At 30.0% G+C, this 16,057-nt stretch overlaps 1 protein-coding gene across 1 annotated transcript in view; it reads left to right on the top strand.

Annotated features, from left to right (window-relative positions):
* Dnah3 (dynein heavy chain 3, axonemal) overlaps positions 1 to 16,057 on the top strand; it is a 257,006-nt gene that overhangs the window by 97,437 nt on the left and 143,512 nt on the right. Inside the window, exon 18 of the mRNA XM_075354669.1 lies at positions 7,191 to 7,311. Coding sequence (XP_075210784.1) covers positions 7,191 to 7,311 — 121 coding nt within the window. The remainder of the gene's footprint in view (positions 1 to 7,190; positions 7,312 to 16,057) is intronic.

Raw genomic sequence — 16,057 nt, 5'->3', positions numbered from 1 at the left:
CACTTTAGTTAGAATCACAGAATTAAATAAACAAAAAATATATTTAAATAAAGCAGATTTAAAATTAGTTAAGGTTGCATTGCGATCTTTAATTTATGAATTTTTGATAGTCTAGTTAATTCAGGGACAATTGGTTCAAAAGGATATAATCTAGATTGGCATTTTAAATTATTATTATAATTAAAAATTGATCTGAACTTTTTTATTAAACTTTTGTTTCTTTTAGAAATATGTTTGAATTACCTCAAATTTATTATGAGCAATATATTGTTCAATTAAGTTATTATATTTTTCAAATTGTCATAAAGCCGGTGGTGTATTTGTTTTATTTGATTCTACTATTAAAAGATTGTTTGTTTTTTTTTCTTAATTGGTAAATTATTTTGTTTATTAATGAATGGTTCATTAGTAAATTTTTTTTTTTAATTCTTTGGATATTGTAGCTGACAATATTTTTTAATTGTTTCTGTAGGATTCATTTTCTGTTGGAATTTATTTCAGAATCTACAGTTTATTTCAAAAATTAGTTAATAAAATTAATTTTATTATTATCATTTAAGGTGAATCTAAATGCATTGGTGATTATTAATTTTTCATTATTATTAAAATTTATCTTTGTTAAATTTAGAAATTTATTAAAGGTATCATCGCTATTGTAAAAAATATATGTCAACAAAACTATTTTGAATTTAATAATAAATAATATACACAAAATAATTTCTTACCTATGGGATTAACATTATCAGTAATTATGTCAGAAATATATTTACAGGATTTTGAGAGTTAATTAGTGCAAGCCATCATTTATACATAAAATTTTAATATGGAAATGATACATTGATGATATTTTCATCACATATAACCTGGTTATAAACAATGAACACATAATAATCTTATCAATTTAAATTCTTATAATGAAAATTTAGATAATAGAATGGTAAATTATTTAGATGTTAATATCAAAATAAACAAGGACAACCAAACTGATACATCAATATATAGAAAACCGACATTCAATAATATAACAATTCATAAAAACTCAAATCACTCTTGGTCTTATAAAATTAACACTTATACAAATATGATGAACAGAGCAATCAAATACACACATAATAATATTACAAAAATTGTTCAACATTTTTAAAACTTGCTTTATACTTTTAGTCATACTTTAATCAAATTATTGTCATACATTGTATGAGTTTAATTAGTAGGTTAATTTGGATTTCAAAAGATAACATCATATACTGAAATTACTAATATTTATAAAAATTTTCAAACATTTACTATACAAAGTAGCGAAATAGTGAAGTTTTTATTTCATTTACTTAATTAACTACCACAATTTTCAACAAATGAACAAATGTTTTTATGACTCTTTATAATAAATTTCTCATTCAGATATAAAACCTAATAAAAACCATTGATAGTTAAAGGAAAGCAAATAACAAAGGATGATTATTATGTACAATTATTATTATTATTACGAAATGTTGTCAAATTCAGAACCACAAAAACTCCTGTACCAAGTTTTGTAATTTTTTTATGTCAAAATGGCTATCAGATTTGTCATCTAAGGTCCCAAAAACCCCACATAGCCTTTTTTCAGAGTTTGCAGTTTTTTACACCCGCACCCTTAATTTAACCTCATGCAGGGGTTTTAACCTCATGTTTGCAAAAGTAGTGGTGGAATATTATATTGTCACCCGACCTTAGTAACTGTGCAAAATTTCATCAACTGGCAATGTCAGAAAGTGTGTTAAATTAAGGATGCAAGATTTGAAGACAAACATGAAAAAAAACCATTGTGATTTAAAAGTAAGCAAATAAGAAAGGATGATTATTATGTACAATTATTATTATTATTATTATTATGCTTAATATTATACATTTGTAATATTATGTAACTAATAACCACTCAATAAAATATCTAGAAAACAAAAATAATAATAAAAAAATAATCTTTGTGAAATTTATTAAATTAAATGAAATGATTATATTGGTATTTATACAGGAAATAAAACTAGATTTCATGAACATTATAGAAATTACAAAAATAATAAATTAGGTTTATATGATGTGACAAACCATGTAGTAAACCATAAACATTATATTTCTGATGTTAACACAAGTTTAGAAATTTTTATAAATTAAAAAAGGTAATAAAAAAATTATTTTATTTATAAATACAAACATAATTTCAGTTTGATAACCATCAGACAGTATAATAAGTGAGCTGAAGATTTGCCTTTGTGTTTGGCAATCGAACTGTTGACTGGCTTAGGTAGTACTGGTGAGTGCAGTTTGTTGTACTGTCCAACCTAATGACATCATACAATTATTAATAACATGACACATTTGTGTATAAAATGCAAACACAACATTCCTGTTATTTATAATTATAATAACAGATGGTTATATATGTATTGGTTATATAAGTGATATATATGATGGTTATATATGTATTTATACATATTTAACCATCTAGTTAATAGTTAGAACCATCATCTAGTTACTAATAACATACATATTTGTATATAAAATTCAAATAAATTAAGAATTTCATTGTTACAATTTAATTTTGAAGTAGTTGCGTGCCGCATAAAGGTAATTTGTTTATACTGTCTGTATTTTGATTTTTCATGTGTTAGTGCATTATCCTTCGTATAAGACTTTAGTAGTTGTATTTTAATGTTAGTGAATATTTAGTTTCTTGTATATTTTTAGTGTTCTGAACAATTAGGAGGGCTTTATATCCAATCTTAAGAGAGAGAAAATGCTTCTTAGTCAAACCTGGGGAAATTATATGGAATGTTAATTAATTTGGAAAGAGAGGCCAAACAGTTCTAAGAACCGGCTGTTCCAAGCATACCATTTATTATTCCTGTGAAAAAGTGTACAGAGAACTGTTGCTATGTGAGGAGTTTCAGCCAGGACTGTTAAAACTATTAGAAAAGAAACAATTTAGAAAAAAAACATGGTATGTCAGAGGGTGAATACTCATTCAAATCCCAAAAAATATAAATGGGAAAACAGAATTATTAATTTAGACTATTTCGATAAATGTTTAGTCAGGCAAATTGTTTAGGATTTCTATTTTCAAGAAAAATTGCTTCCTACAGCTTATTTGTAATGAACTGAAAGAGGCTATGTGTTTTCAGGTGTATGGGTTAGGAAAATTTTTAAATCCTTTTAATTTCGATGGAGAAAAACAAAAAAATAATATAAATATTCTCATCGAGAATGATGAAATACAAGAACAATGAATACATTATTTAAGATTAATTAAATGTTACAAAGAAGAAAAACATCCTATTGTTTATGTAGAGAAATATACATTTTATTTCTCTTATCCCAAACAAAACGTGGTCAGACAATTCTGATCAGGGCTTACATTATACTCTATCAAAAGGAGAGTGAGTGATAATTGTGCAAGGTGGTGGTGAGATAGGATTCATAAACAATGTTCTGCTGATATGGAGAAGTAACACAAGTGGAGATTATCATGATGATATGAACTTCAAAAATTTCATGAAGTGGTAGAAAATAAACTCTGTCCAAATCTACACCCATGATTGATAATAGTGCTGGATAATACTACTAATAATAATCAATATGATAAGGTACGTACCATAAAATGTAAGAAATTGGAAACTGTACGTAGGTTACAGGAGAAGCAAATACTGTTTCATCCTAAAATGTTTAGACCAGAATTATATAGATTAGTTAAACAAACCAAGGTGTGTATATTTTGGATCGCGTTCTGGAAGCTCATGGTCACACAGCCATTTACCTGCCACCATACCACTCTAATCTAAACCCCATCAAAGTGATATGGGTAAACATAAAAGTATATATGGCTCAAAGAAATGTCATGTTCAAGTTAAATGCTGCGATTACGCACTATGAAGAAAGAATTTCTAATATAACAGAGAAAGGCTAGTCACCAATATGTGACTGAAAAAACAAGATGAATATTTGAAGAGTGAACATTTAGTTAATGATGCTGAAGAAGAATTTTTTATTAAGCTGCAAGAAAGAAGTGATGAAGGCAGTGATTATTCACGCACAAGGGAAGACGATTTTGGCAACAAAGATTTAGCAACATCTATAGATTAACAGTTTCTTCATTACATTAAGTCAAAATAAATATTTTTATTCTAATAGCAGTTATGTGTAGTTAAAGTAAAATAAGTGAAATAATAACAACGACAAAAATAAAATACATATAAATTAATACATTAGTTTTATAAGGGTTTGAATACTAGGTTGTGGATACCTGTGTTTTTTAGTGGTTGGGTTTCAGTTAACTATACATTTCAGTAATGGTCAACCTGAGACTGTACCAGACTACACTTTTTTTACATTCATAAATATCATCCTCATAAATCCTCTGAAGTAATAGCTTATGATGGTTCTGGAGGATATTCAGAAAAAAGAGAAAATTAATTCATGAATGTAATAAATTTATATCATATATAAAGTAATATATAAAACATAGGAAATAAAAATAAATGAATATGCGTGGGTATGCATATTGTTTGCATTACTGTTGTTTGACACAACAGTTGGCAATGGGCAAACATTCAGCTCACGTATTATATTTGAGGGAAAGGGTCTTAGAAAAACTGCAACAAATAGCAACTTTCATGTAATAAATTAATATGCAATTTTCATTTTAATATTCCAAGTGTAACAAACATATCATTTACATAGTTTATTTTAGTATTTTTAATTTGCAGTTTAATTAATTCAATCATGACTGAGGATGTGGGATCCTGTGAAACTACTTTCATGATAAAATTAAGTTAAGATATGTCTTATGTCAATATTCTGTACTAGGTGGTTTATATTGTAGAATTTAAAACATACGAGGGGCATTCAGGTCAATCCGGAACTATTAATTTTTTAATAAATGGTAGAACACATTTATGATAGTAAAAAATACTTTTATTTCTCGATGTAATCCCCTGCTACATTTATACATTTATGCCTGGACACCTGCAGTGTAGAAAGATCTGTCGTTACAGTGAAACAAAGATAGGACTGACTGCTGACTGCGTCACCTCATCGTTACTGTTTAAAAGCTGGCTTCCAGGAACAATTTCAAGGGCCTAAACAGGTGAAAATTACTGGGAGTGAGGTCCGGATTATATAGGAGATGTAGCAGTAACTCCCAGACAAGATCTTGCAGTGTGCATGTCATTCAGTGGGGCTGTATGTGGTTGTACATTGTCCTGCAGAAACAGAATACCTTTAATGATCACACCATGCTGTTCTTTGCACCAAGCATTATGCACATCTTGAAGAACTTTGCATTAGTACTCACTGTTAACATTGACTCCACAGGATAGAAAGTCGACATGAGTCATGCCATTTTTATTAAAGAATCTGAGGCCATAACTTTAGTGGCTCTGAACCACCTCAACTGGGATCGTCACTCACTGATGTACAGCCTTTTTTAAAATATTTGCACCACTCAAATGTTTTACTGTGACTAAGAGTCTCATCACCATACTGTGCTGTGCTAGGAGTTGCAAATAAATCTCATTGGCTTTTACACCTTCATTCATGAGAAATTTCATTACAATATGCTGCTCTACATAACCATTCACTATACTGGATTCCTTGTTCTTTACAATTGACTGTTGTTATTTAACATTGCTTCACGCCAGCGCACCTTGCAGTAATAGCTGACACTTGAACCTTATGTGTACAACCAACAGAATGCGCAGGAATCTCCATTTACATTTTAGTCTAACAAAAGACCCAGATTGACGTGAATGTCCATTGTCTTTATATATATTTATTTGTATATTATGAATCCCCTGAATAAGTAGTTGTCAAGAAGCATCATATTGTCATCTTAATGACAAAATTATGATTGACTGAGCAAGCTATCATTCTCCAACTATCTGGATTGTTTAAATCTGCACTAGGCAATTTTAAAAAACTAATACACTATTTAAAAATCTTAAATACTATTCAAATAAAGCTTTGCTTCTAAAGAAAATATCTTTTTATCAATCTTTTTTTTTTACTGGGTTTTTAAACTGACTTTCTTGCAGTTTGTGTAACATAAAATATATATAAAGTTAGGTCTCTGTTAACTATTAACTAATAAAATTAATTTATGAAAATATTGATAGAAACACTTTAATTGGAAGTATGAACTATCACATAATTAATGACTTCCATTCTGGCTCATCGCACAAAATAAAGCTCATGAATGTTTATCTATAGCTAAGGACTGGTTAGAGTGTAGCGTGACAAAATAAAAAAAATTCTGCACAGATTGTTTGCTTAAAACAATTATATTATCTTATAGTTTATAAACAAAGATCAAAATTAAAACAAGTACAGATTATAGATTTTTTTATGAAGAAATAGTGTTTTTAAAGAAATATTTTGATTACTGACTCTCGTTAAGTTTTATTTTATTAAAAGTATTGTAATCTTTAAGAAATATTAATTTTGTATAATGCACAGTAACTTAACTCGATTTCTCTTGTATGCATTTTTTTGTAAGTTTTTACTTAAACATTTTTGTAAATTACATTTTTTATAAAAATGTAAGGTAGTAAATTTTAATTTCCTTCAAGTTTGGTTAAATTCTGGTTTTTTTATTAACAAATTTCTACTCATTGGATTTTTTGTAACATATTACTATATCTGTTTTTTATTACATTGTACATATGTTCAGAGTAACAATTTATTTTACTGAAGTGCATTATTTATATTTTTATTCAGTGTCATACTCATTAAGCATTAGAATGAAATGCTCAGTAAAAATGATAAATCCTTTTTTTAATTTTCCAGTTATCAGGATTTTTGATTATTCAGATTTGGCCTTCTAGTGACAAGATCAATCCAGATAATTGGTTTCCTTTGCATACTTAAGTCCTTAGTTCTGTGGTTTTTGTTGTTGATAATAGATGATAATGAATGATTATTTTTCACTCTGTGAAAAAAGTTTGACTGCTGGTTAACATTACATAATTGATTAAGGATAATAAATGTTTTGCTGTATTTTTTTCTATGTACATGTTGGCTGAATAAGTTTTTTTTTATTTAACAATTTTCTATAATTTTTTGCTTATATTGTTAATTGACTTCATTTTTAGTTAATATGTTATCTGTTTTAAGTGCAATTCCTTTTTAATTAGTAAACATTCTTTTTATGTGTTAAGTGTTTTACTCGGCTGTTGACTTGCATGCTGGAGGGAGAAACTCAGTCTGGTGTTAGTACATATTGGTTGCAGTGTGTTCTGTTTTTTTCCTTGCTCTGGGGCCTTGGTTCAACAATGACTGGTATTATATGATTTTCAAAATTTTTATATGTTTAGTTATTTCTTTGAATTAAATTTTTTTATTAGTTACTTTGTCACTATTCTATCTGTAACAAGGTTTGAACAAGATGAAGATTTAAATAAAAGAAGTTAATTCCTATTATTTATTTTCTATAGCTTTGTGAATAGCCCTAAAACTATTTTACTATTGCTTCTTTCGTTGTTCACATTCTTAAGTTCTTAAAAATCGTGAAATAGGCCACATGTCATAGTAGAAATATGAAGTGGACTGTAAATCTGATAGCTATTACAAAAAAACACACAAATATGATCTAAGATTAACTATACATGTATTGAGTAAACACTTATTTACTATTTACTGCTCTACTCTTGTTAAAATGTATTGCACAGAGAGACCTTGTGACGTGTATCCTCCACTACTGTTGCGGCTATGCTGTCCATCACTAGCAGTGCTACACTAAAAATCTGCTAGTAGTACTAGTGAGGGAACTTAAAAACCCTAGTAAATCATTACTCAAAAGAATAGTAAGTGAATTCAATTTTTTTTTTTTAACACATGATGGTGTCAGTTGACATTATGTGTTAATAAATAATAATTAGACAACAAATAAACTGAAATTAAATAAATTAATAAAAATTGTTTAAATCATGTAATGCAATCGACTCTCAATATAAAAGTTTGTGAGGTACCATGAGAAAAATGGCACTTATTTCCCTGAAGTAAAAATTAACTCCAGAAAGTTTTTTGAACAACTGGGTTGTTAGTCATCCATTACAAAATATAAATCATAGAATTTTATATATATATATATATATATATATATGTAAAAAAAGAATACAAACTAATAAAATTTTAAAAGGTTTGTCAGATTACTATTAATTTTAAACTTAGCACCACAGTCACCAAAAACTACTACTTTGAAACGGAGGTAGAGGTTCAGATACAGTTAAGAGGTTACAGTTATTGAGATTCACATTTACACTTATATATGTATTAATAAAGGAACAAAAAGAAATATCTTTTTACTAGAATAATTAGTTACGGATTGACAATAACAATGTACTGGGTTAAACACTGTGATGTTAATCCCGTTCATCAGTCATCGATTAAAGTCAAATGTGTATAGAAATTTTATTAGTAAATTATAATTGTATATTAGTTATGGTTAGTGGTTAATGTTTTAACTTTATTTTGTATAATAAGTGAATAAAAACATTTAACTGTTTATGTTATATCAAAAATAGAAAATGCTTAAAAAAATGTTATATATAATTGTAAAATAAATGTGCACTTTGATTGTTCAACATTCATCATTACTCTCTATGGAGGAATTAACAGAATTTTTTTTTTTAATTAAAATTTTTTTTTTCCTCCTCTATGAATCATGAGACCTTGCCGTTGGTGAGGGGGCTTGAGTGCTCAGGGATACAGAGTAGCTGGACCGAAGGTGCAACCATATCGGAGAGGTATCTGTTGAGAGCCAGACTAAGGAATGATTCCTGAAAGAGGGCAGCAGCTTTCAGTAGTTGTTAGGGGCGTGAGTCACAATGACTTAAACGGCCATATCAACATCACTCAGTCCTCTTGAGTACTGCGCAGCTGAAAGCAATGGAAAACTACGGCTGTTTTTTTCCAAGAAAATGTGGCTCTCTGCATTTTCATATAGCAGTGATGGAGGCGCCTTCCTTGGTAAAATATTCCTGAGGTAAACTAGTCTCCCTTCCGATCTCCGGGTGGGGACTACTAAGGAAGGGGTCACCAGAAAATAAAAAAATAACATTCTACGAGTCGGAGCGTGGAATGTTAGAAGTTTAAAAAAGGTTGGTAGGCTACAAAATTTAAAAAGGGAAATGGATAGGATAAATGTGGATGTAGTAGGAATTAGTGAGGTTCGGTGGGAAGAGAAAGGCGACTTTTGGTCAGGTGATTTTAGAGTAATTAACTCAGCGTCAAATAATGGGCAGGCAGGAGTAGGTTTCATGATGAACAAGAAAATAGGGAGGAGAGTGGAGTATTTCAAGACGCATAGCGATAGAAACATTGTAATAAGGATAAAATCAAAACCTAAACCGACAACGATTGTTAACGTCTATATGCCTACAAGCGCCCATGATGATGATGAGGTAGAGTGTGTATACGAAGAGATTGATGAAGCAATTAAACACGTAAAAGGAGATGAAAATTTAATAATAGTTGGAGATTGGAATGCAAGCATTGGAAAAGGCAAGGAAGGAAATATAGTGGGTGAATACGGGCTGGGCAAAAGGAATGAAAGAGGGGACCGACTTATAGAGTTTTGCACGAAGTATAATTTAGTAATTGCCAACACCCAATTTAAAAATCATAATAGAAGAATATACACTTGGAAAAAGCCAGGCGATACTGCAAGGTATCAGATAGATTATATCATGGTTAAGCAAAGATTTAGAAATCAACTCGTGGACTGCAAAACTTACCCTGGAGCAGACATTGATAGCGACCATAATTTGGTGATAATGAAATGTAGATTGGGGTTTAAAAACCTGAAGAAAAGGTATCAGATGAATCGGTGGAATTTAGAGAAGCTTGAGGAAGAGGAGGTAAAGAAGATTTTTGAGGAGGACATCGCTAGAGGTCTGAGTAAAAAAGATAAGATAGAAAATGTAGAAGAAGAATGGGAGAATGTTAAAAAGGAAATTCTTAAATCAGCAGAAGCAAACTTAGGCGGAATAAAGAGAACTGGTAGAAAACCTTGGGTTTCAGACGATATATTGCAGCTGATGGATGAACGTAGAAAATATAAGAATGCTAGTGATGAAGAAAGTAAAAGGAACTATCGGCAATTAAGAAATGCTATAAACAGGAAGTGCAAACTGGCGAAAGAAGAGGTGGATTAAAGAAAAGTGTTCAGAAGTGGAAAGAGAAATGAACATTGGTAAAATGGATGGAGCATACAGGAAAGTTAAGGAAAATTTTGGGGTACATAAATTAAAATCTAATAATGTGTTAAACAAAAATGGTACACCAATATATAATACGAAAGGTAAAGTCGATAGATGGGTGGAATATATTGAAGAGTTATACGGAGGAAATGAATTAGTAAATGGTGTTATAGAGGAAGAAGAGGAAGTTGAGGAGGTTGAAATGGGAGAAACAATACTGAGATCTGAATTTAAGAGAGCATTAAAAGATTTAAATGGCAGAAAGGCTCCTGGAATAGACGGAATACCTGTAGAATTACTGCGCAGTGCAGATGAGGAAGCGATTGATAGATTATACAAACTGGTGTGTAATATTTATGAAAAAGGGGAATTTCCGTCAGACTTCAAAAAAAGTGTTATAGTAATGATACCAAAGAAAGCAGGGGCAGATAAATGTGAAGAATACAGAACAATTAGTTTAACTAGTCATGCATCAAAAATCTTAACTAGAATTCTATACAGAAGAATTGATAGGAGAGTGGAGGAAGTGTTAGGAGAAGACCAATTTGGTTTCAGGAAAAGTGTAGGGACAAGGGAAGCAATTTTAGGCCTCAGATTAATAGTAGAAGGAAGATTAAAGAAAAACAAACCAACATACTTGGCGTTTATAGACCTAGAAAAGGCATTCGATAACGTAGACTGGAATAAAATGTTCAGCATTTTAAAAAAATTAGGGTTCAAATACAGAGATAAAAGAACAATTGCTAACATGTACAGGAACCAAACAGCAACAGTAACAATTGAAAAACATAAGAAAGAAGCCGTAATAAGAAAGGGAGTCCGACAAGGATGTTCCCTATCTCCGTTACTTTTTAATCTTTACATGGAACTAGCAGTTAATGATGTTAAAAAACAATTTAGATTCGGAGTAACAGTACAAGGTGAAAAGATAAAGATGCTACGATTTGCTGATGATATAGTAATTCTAGCCGAAAGTAAAAAGGATTTAGAAGAAACAATGAACGGCATAGATGAAGTCCCACGCAAGAACTATCGCATGAAAATAAACAAGAACAAAACAAATGTAATGAAATGTAGTAGAAATAACGAAGATGGACGACTGAATGTGAAAATAGGAGGAGAAAAGATTATGGAGGTAGAAGAATTTTGTTATTTGGGAAGTAGAATTACTAAAGATGGACGGAGCAGGAGTGATATAAAATGCCGAATAGCACAAGCTAAACGAGCCTTCAGTAAGAAATATAATTTGTTTACATCAAAATTTAATTTAAATGTCAGGAAAAGATTTTTGAAAGTGTATGTTTGGAGTGTCGCTTTATATTGAAACGAAACTTGGACAATCGGAGTATCTGAGAAGAAAAGATTAGAAGCTTTTGAAATGTGGTGCTGTAGGAGAATGTTAAAAATCAGATGGGTGGATAAAGTGACAAATGAAAAGGTATTGCGGCAAATAGATGAAGAAAGAAGCATTTGGAAAAACATAGTTAAAAGAAGAGACAGACTTATAGCCCACATACTAAGGCATCCTGGAATAGTCGCTTTAATATTGGAAGGACAGGTAGAAGGAAAAAATTGTGTAGGCAGGCAATGTCTGGAATATGTAAAACAAATTGTTAGGGATGTAGGATGTAGAGGGTATACTGAAATGAAACGACTAGCACTAGATAGGGAATCTTGGAGAGCTGCATCAAACCAGTCAAATGACTGAAGACAAAAAAAGAAAAAATTAAAATTTAATAAACTTTGAACTTTAAGTTATAACTTTTTACTACTATTTAAAAAACTTAGATTGTCTTTCACTAAATATTCTTTGAAATATTGTATAAAGGAGATCTCTTACAATGTATTATGTTTTTAATTTAGAAATTTGTTGAATTTTTCCATTTATGTTTAATGTCTCAAAAACTTGGACTTTCATAATGACTTTTTCTATATTTAAGTTTTTTTTTCACCTCTTTTTAATTCAGTTAGAAAAGAACACGTGGGTTATCACAAACAAATATTTTATTCAGATCAGTTGTAATATGATCAGATTCAGTAATTATGTATTATATTAATCAAGTCAGATGTGGTACTCAGTGAATAAAATGAAACTGCCCACCCATTTGTCTGGCTGGATCAAGGGAAACAGTGGTATAACCTTAATTGAAGAAACACTATAAAATACACAGTATAAAACAAAAATGGTTAAAGTTGTGTTAGTGCATAAAATAAGATTTATGAAGCAAATATGCAAAGATATTAAAAAAATCTGAACAAAAAAAAAACTGCTATAAAGCAAGTTATTTGATCATGTACTATTCACTAAACAAAGATGCCAAAAATTAATCTTTTTTTGATAATACATTTGAATAATAATCTACAGAAGTTTGTAAAAAAACATTTTTTTTAATTTAAATAAATTGGCATGAAGAACTTCAAATGGGTCAAAAATGGCAAATGTTAGAATTTGGGTCAATAAATTTTAATGTAAAAAGGAGCAAAAAAAAAGAATAAAGCCCTTTCTTGTATGTTCAGTTATGAAAATAATTCTTTTTTAGGTTTGATAGTAATGGATATTATTATTTTTTTAGAATAGATGATTTATTTTTACGACAAAGATTCATATTGTAAATATACGGATAAACTAGAATTTTTAATTTACTTAATATCAGTTTATATAATTCATATTGTGGATGTCAAACAATGATTGACTACTCATTTTTATCCTTTGAAAACTAATTATATTTGAAGAAATATTAATTGTTTACTATTACTTATCACTTGTGATTATTTTTTTAAATTAAAAATAATCTTTTAATAACTAGTATACAAAATTTTGTCCCATAGAAAGTAAAAGTGGTTTCTATATTTATTTTTCCCTTTGAATTAAAAAATGTTAATAAAATTTGTCTATCGTCCTCAGTTTTCAATTTACACCCTGTTCAGTGTTATATACATTATGGAAATTATTTTATGGTATTTTGCATTTATAATACATAATTGGATAAAAAAATTGTATTGATTAAGCATCTAAAAACTATTAGTTTGTTATGAAACAAGACCTACAATGGCATAGAACAATACAATTAGTCTCCTGGATGATGCAATTCTAAAATGGGTCAGAAGATGGTTTTCTTGCAGACTTAGTCATTACTGTTTGTCAAAGAGATATTACAAGCAACATCTGTTTTGATTATAATGTCTGAGTTACTGGTTCAAACTACTGCCAGTCTGGATTCAGTGTTCACTTTATTGATATCTATATATCTTTCATGTATATGTGCTGACTTAATATAGTTCAGTGTAAACATTTATCAGAAATTGTGTAACCCCCCCCCCCCCCCAACCAGACAGCTTTTGCTACATTTTTTGGTGAGATAACATTTAAATTTCAGAAACATAGTTTCACTTTTCTCATTAAAAAATGTTATGAGCTTTATTTTGGCTGCAAAGTTTGTGACCATGACAAAGACATTGGGCCCCTTACATTTGTTGTGCTACTTGTGTCAGACTCCTTACAAGCTGGTCAAAGAGCTCTCGGCACAAGAATTTTGCTGTTCCAATAATTTGGTGCGAACCAAAAGATGATTGTTACTTTTGTCTAATATTGCCGACATTAGTTCAAAATCAAAGCACACTATTTCATACCTTATTTTACCATCTGCCATGAGACCTGTGGCTCACAGTGAAGAACTGCCTATGCCTAAACCACCAGAAAATATCATAGTTAGTGATGATCAACAACACAAAGATTTGGTAGAGGATAATGATGATGTAAGGGTTGATCCGAACTATGAAGTTTTGTGTTCATCTGGTGATGAACACCAAGAGGTGACTAACACTGGGGATTAACACAATGGGACGTCAGTAACCTTGTACGAGATTTGAATTTATCAAATAAGGAGGCAGAACTTTTAGGCTCATAATTAAAAGGTGGTTACCTCCTCCATCATGAAATAAAACTATGTGTTTTTAGAAATAGGCATAATGACCTCAAGAATTTTTTTGTATTTGAAGGTGGACTTATTTTCTGTAATGATGTTTTGTCTGTAATGGAATCATTTGGTCATGGGTTGTAGAGTAGAGGAGTAGCATTTCTTTATTGATTCTTCTAGAGCTAGTCTGAAAGCCATGTTTCTGCACATTGGGAATGAGTTTCCATCAGTGCTACTAGCTTAAGCTATGAATCTGAATGAAACTTATATGAACATGATACTTCTGCTAGATAAAATAAAGTATGAAGAATTTCTTTCAGTGGATTATCTGTGGTGACTGGAAAGTAACTGCGCTGTTGTTAGGTCTTCAACTTAGTTTCAACAAATATTGTTATTTTCTTTGCAAGTGGGCAGCACAGACCAAAAAAATAATTATGTACAGAAAAAAATTGCCAAGCTGAACAGCATTAAGTCCAGGAAAAAAAAATAGTGTAGTTAATGGACTGCTTGTTGATTCAAAAAATGTTTATTTACTTCCACTCCACATAAAGCTGGGGCTTATGAAAAGCTTTGTGAAAGCAATGGATTGAAGTGGATTTGGATTCGCTTACTTGAAGAATAAGTTTCCAAAAATCAGTGAAGCAAAACTCAAAGAAGGAATCTTTCTACGACCTGAAATTAGAGATTTATTTAAACATGACAACTTTGATAGTACATTAAATGAGGTGGAGAAAGCTGAATGAAAGTCTTTTAAAAGCATTTGCCAGAACTTCTTGGGAAACCATAAATCCAAAATTGTAAAGAAATAGTGGGTGTTCATATAAAATCATGGGATGCAACATGTCACTAAAGATTCACTTCTTGGACTCGCACTTGGATTTCTTCACACCAAATCTAGGAGCAGTCAGCGATAAAAATGGTGAACAGTTCCATCAGGATATTTTGGATATGGAAAAACAGTCCCAAGGCAAGTGAGGTCCGAGCATGCTAGGTGACTATTGTTGGTTCTGAAAGAGAGATGTTCATGATGCAAAATATCATAGAAAATCAAACATTACTACTTTCTATGTAAGAGTATATTATACCAAGAATACATTTTAAATATGTAATGTAAAATTAAAATAGTTGTCTCTAAGAATCCTTATGTGATAGGAATAATTCTGAAACAATATTTGAATTCAGCATGAAAAATGTTATTAGATTCACCCATTTTTACTTCTGCTACAAAAAATAAATTAAATTTTATACCAGTGTAATCATTTTATATAAATATGAATATTTTTAGGTTTGGATGAAAGAAAAAGACCACTTACTCTATTATTCATATATTAATTTGTCATTTTGATTTTATGTTTTAAGGTTGAAAACACTGTTTGACAGCTTTTGTTCTATTGTACAACTCTTTGATGGCTTTAAATGTTTTGTGTGTATGTAAGTAGAATATCAAAAAATAAATTCACAAGGATTCCAAATAAAAATTATACTTTTAGCTGTATCTTGGAATCTTTGAATGAAATTTTTCACCGAGAAAGTTTCATCAATGAATATCATTGATGTAGTCCATAAAGTTGTGATTGTGATTAAATATATGAAGCCAGTGGTTTTTAGACAATTATATTCTTACCAATGATTATTTAAAATGTTATGCAATAGAACGTTTTCTTTGATAACTTGCAGTAGTGTTTAACTGCCACAGTTACAGACTGGGACCAGAAAACCATTCTTAATTCCATGCCGTGTATCAGCAAATAACCATTCTCCTATTAACCAATCATGATTGAATTTTTACAATCAAGATTTAACATTCTTGATTTCAATTTTACTAGCCTCCTATAACTTTACACTTCCTTAGACTATATTGGTATAAACCATGTAAGATAAGAGCACCAGTCGGTACAAGAATGAGAC

This window comes from Lycorma delicatula, chromosome 1 (genome assembly GCF_047948215.1).
Source record: "Lycorma delicatula isolate Av1 chromosome 1, ASM4794821v1, whole genome shotgun sequence".
Classification (NCBI taxonomy): Eukaryota; Metazoa; Arthropoda; class Insecta; order Hemiptera; family Fulgoridae; genus Lycorma; species Lycorma delicatula.
The sequence above is the reverse complement of the archived record's forward strand: the minus strand, read 5'-3'. Positions and strand labels throughout refer to the sequence as shown.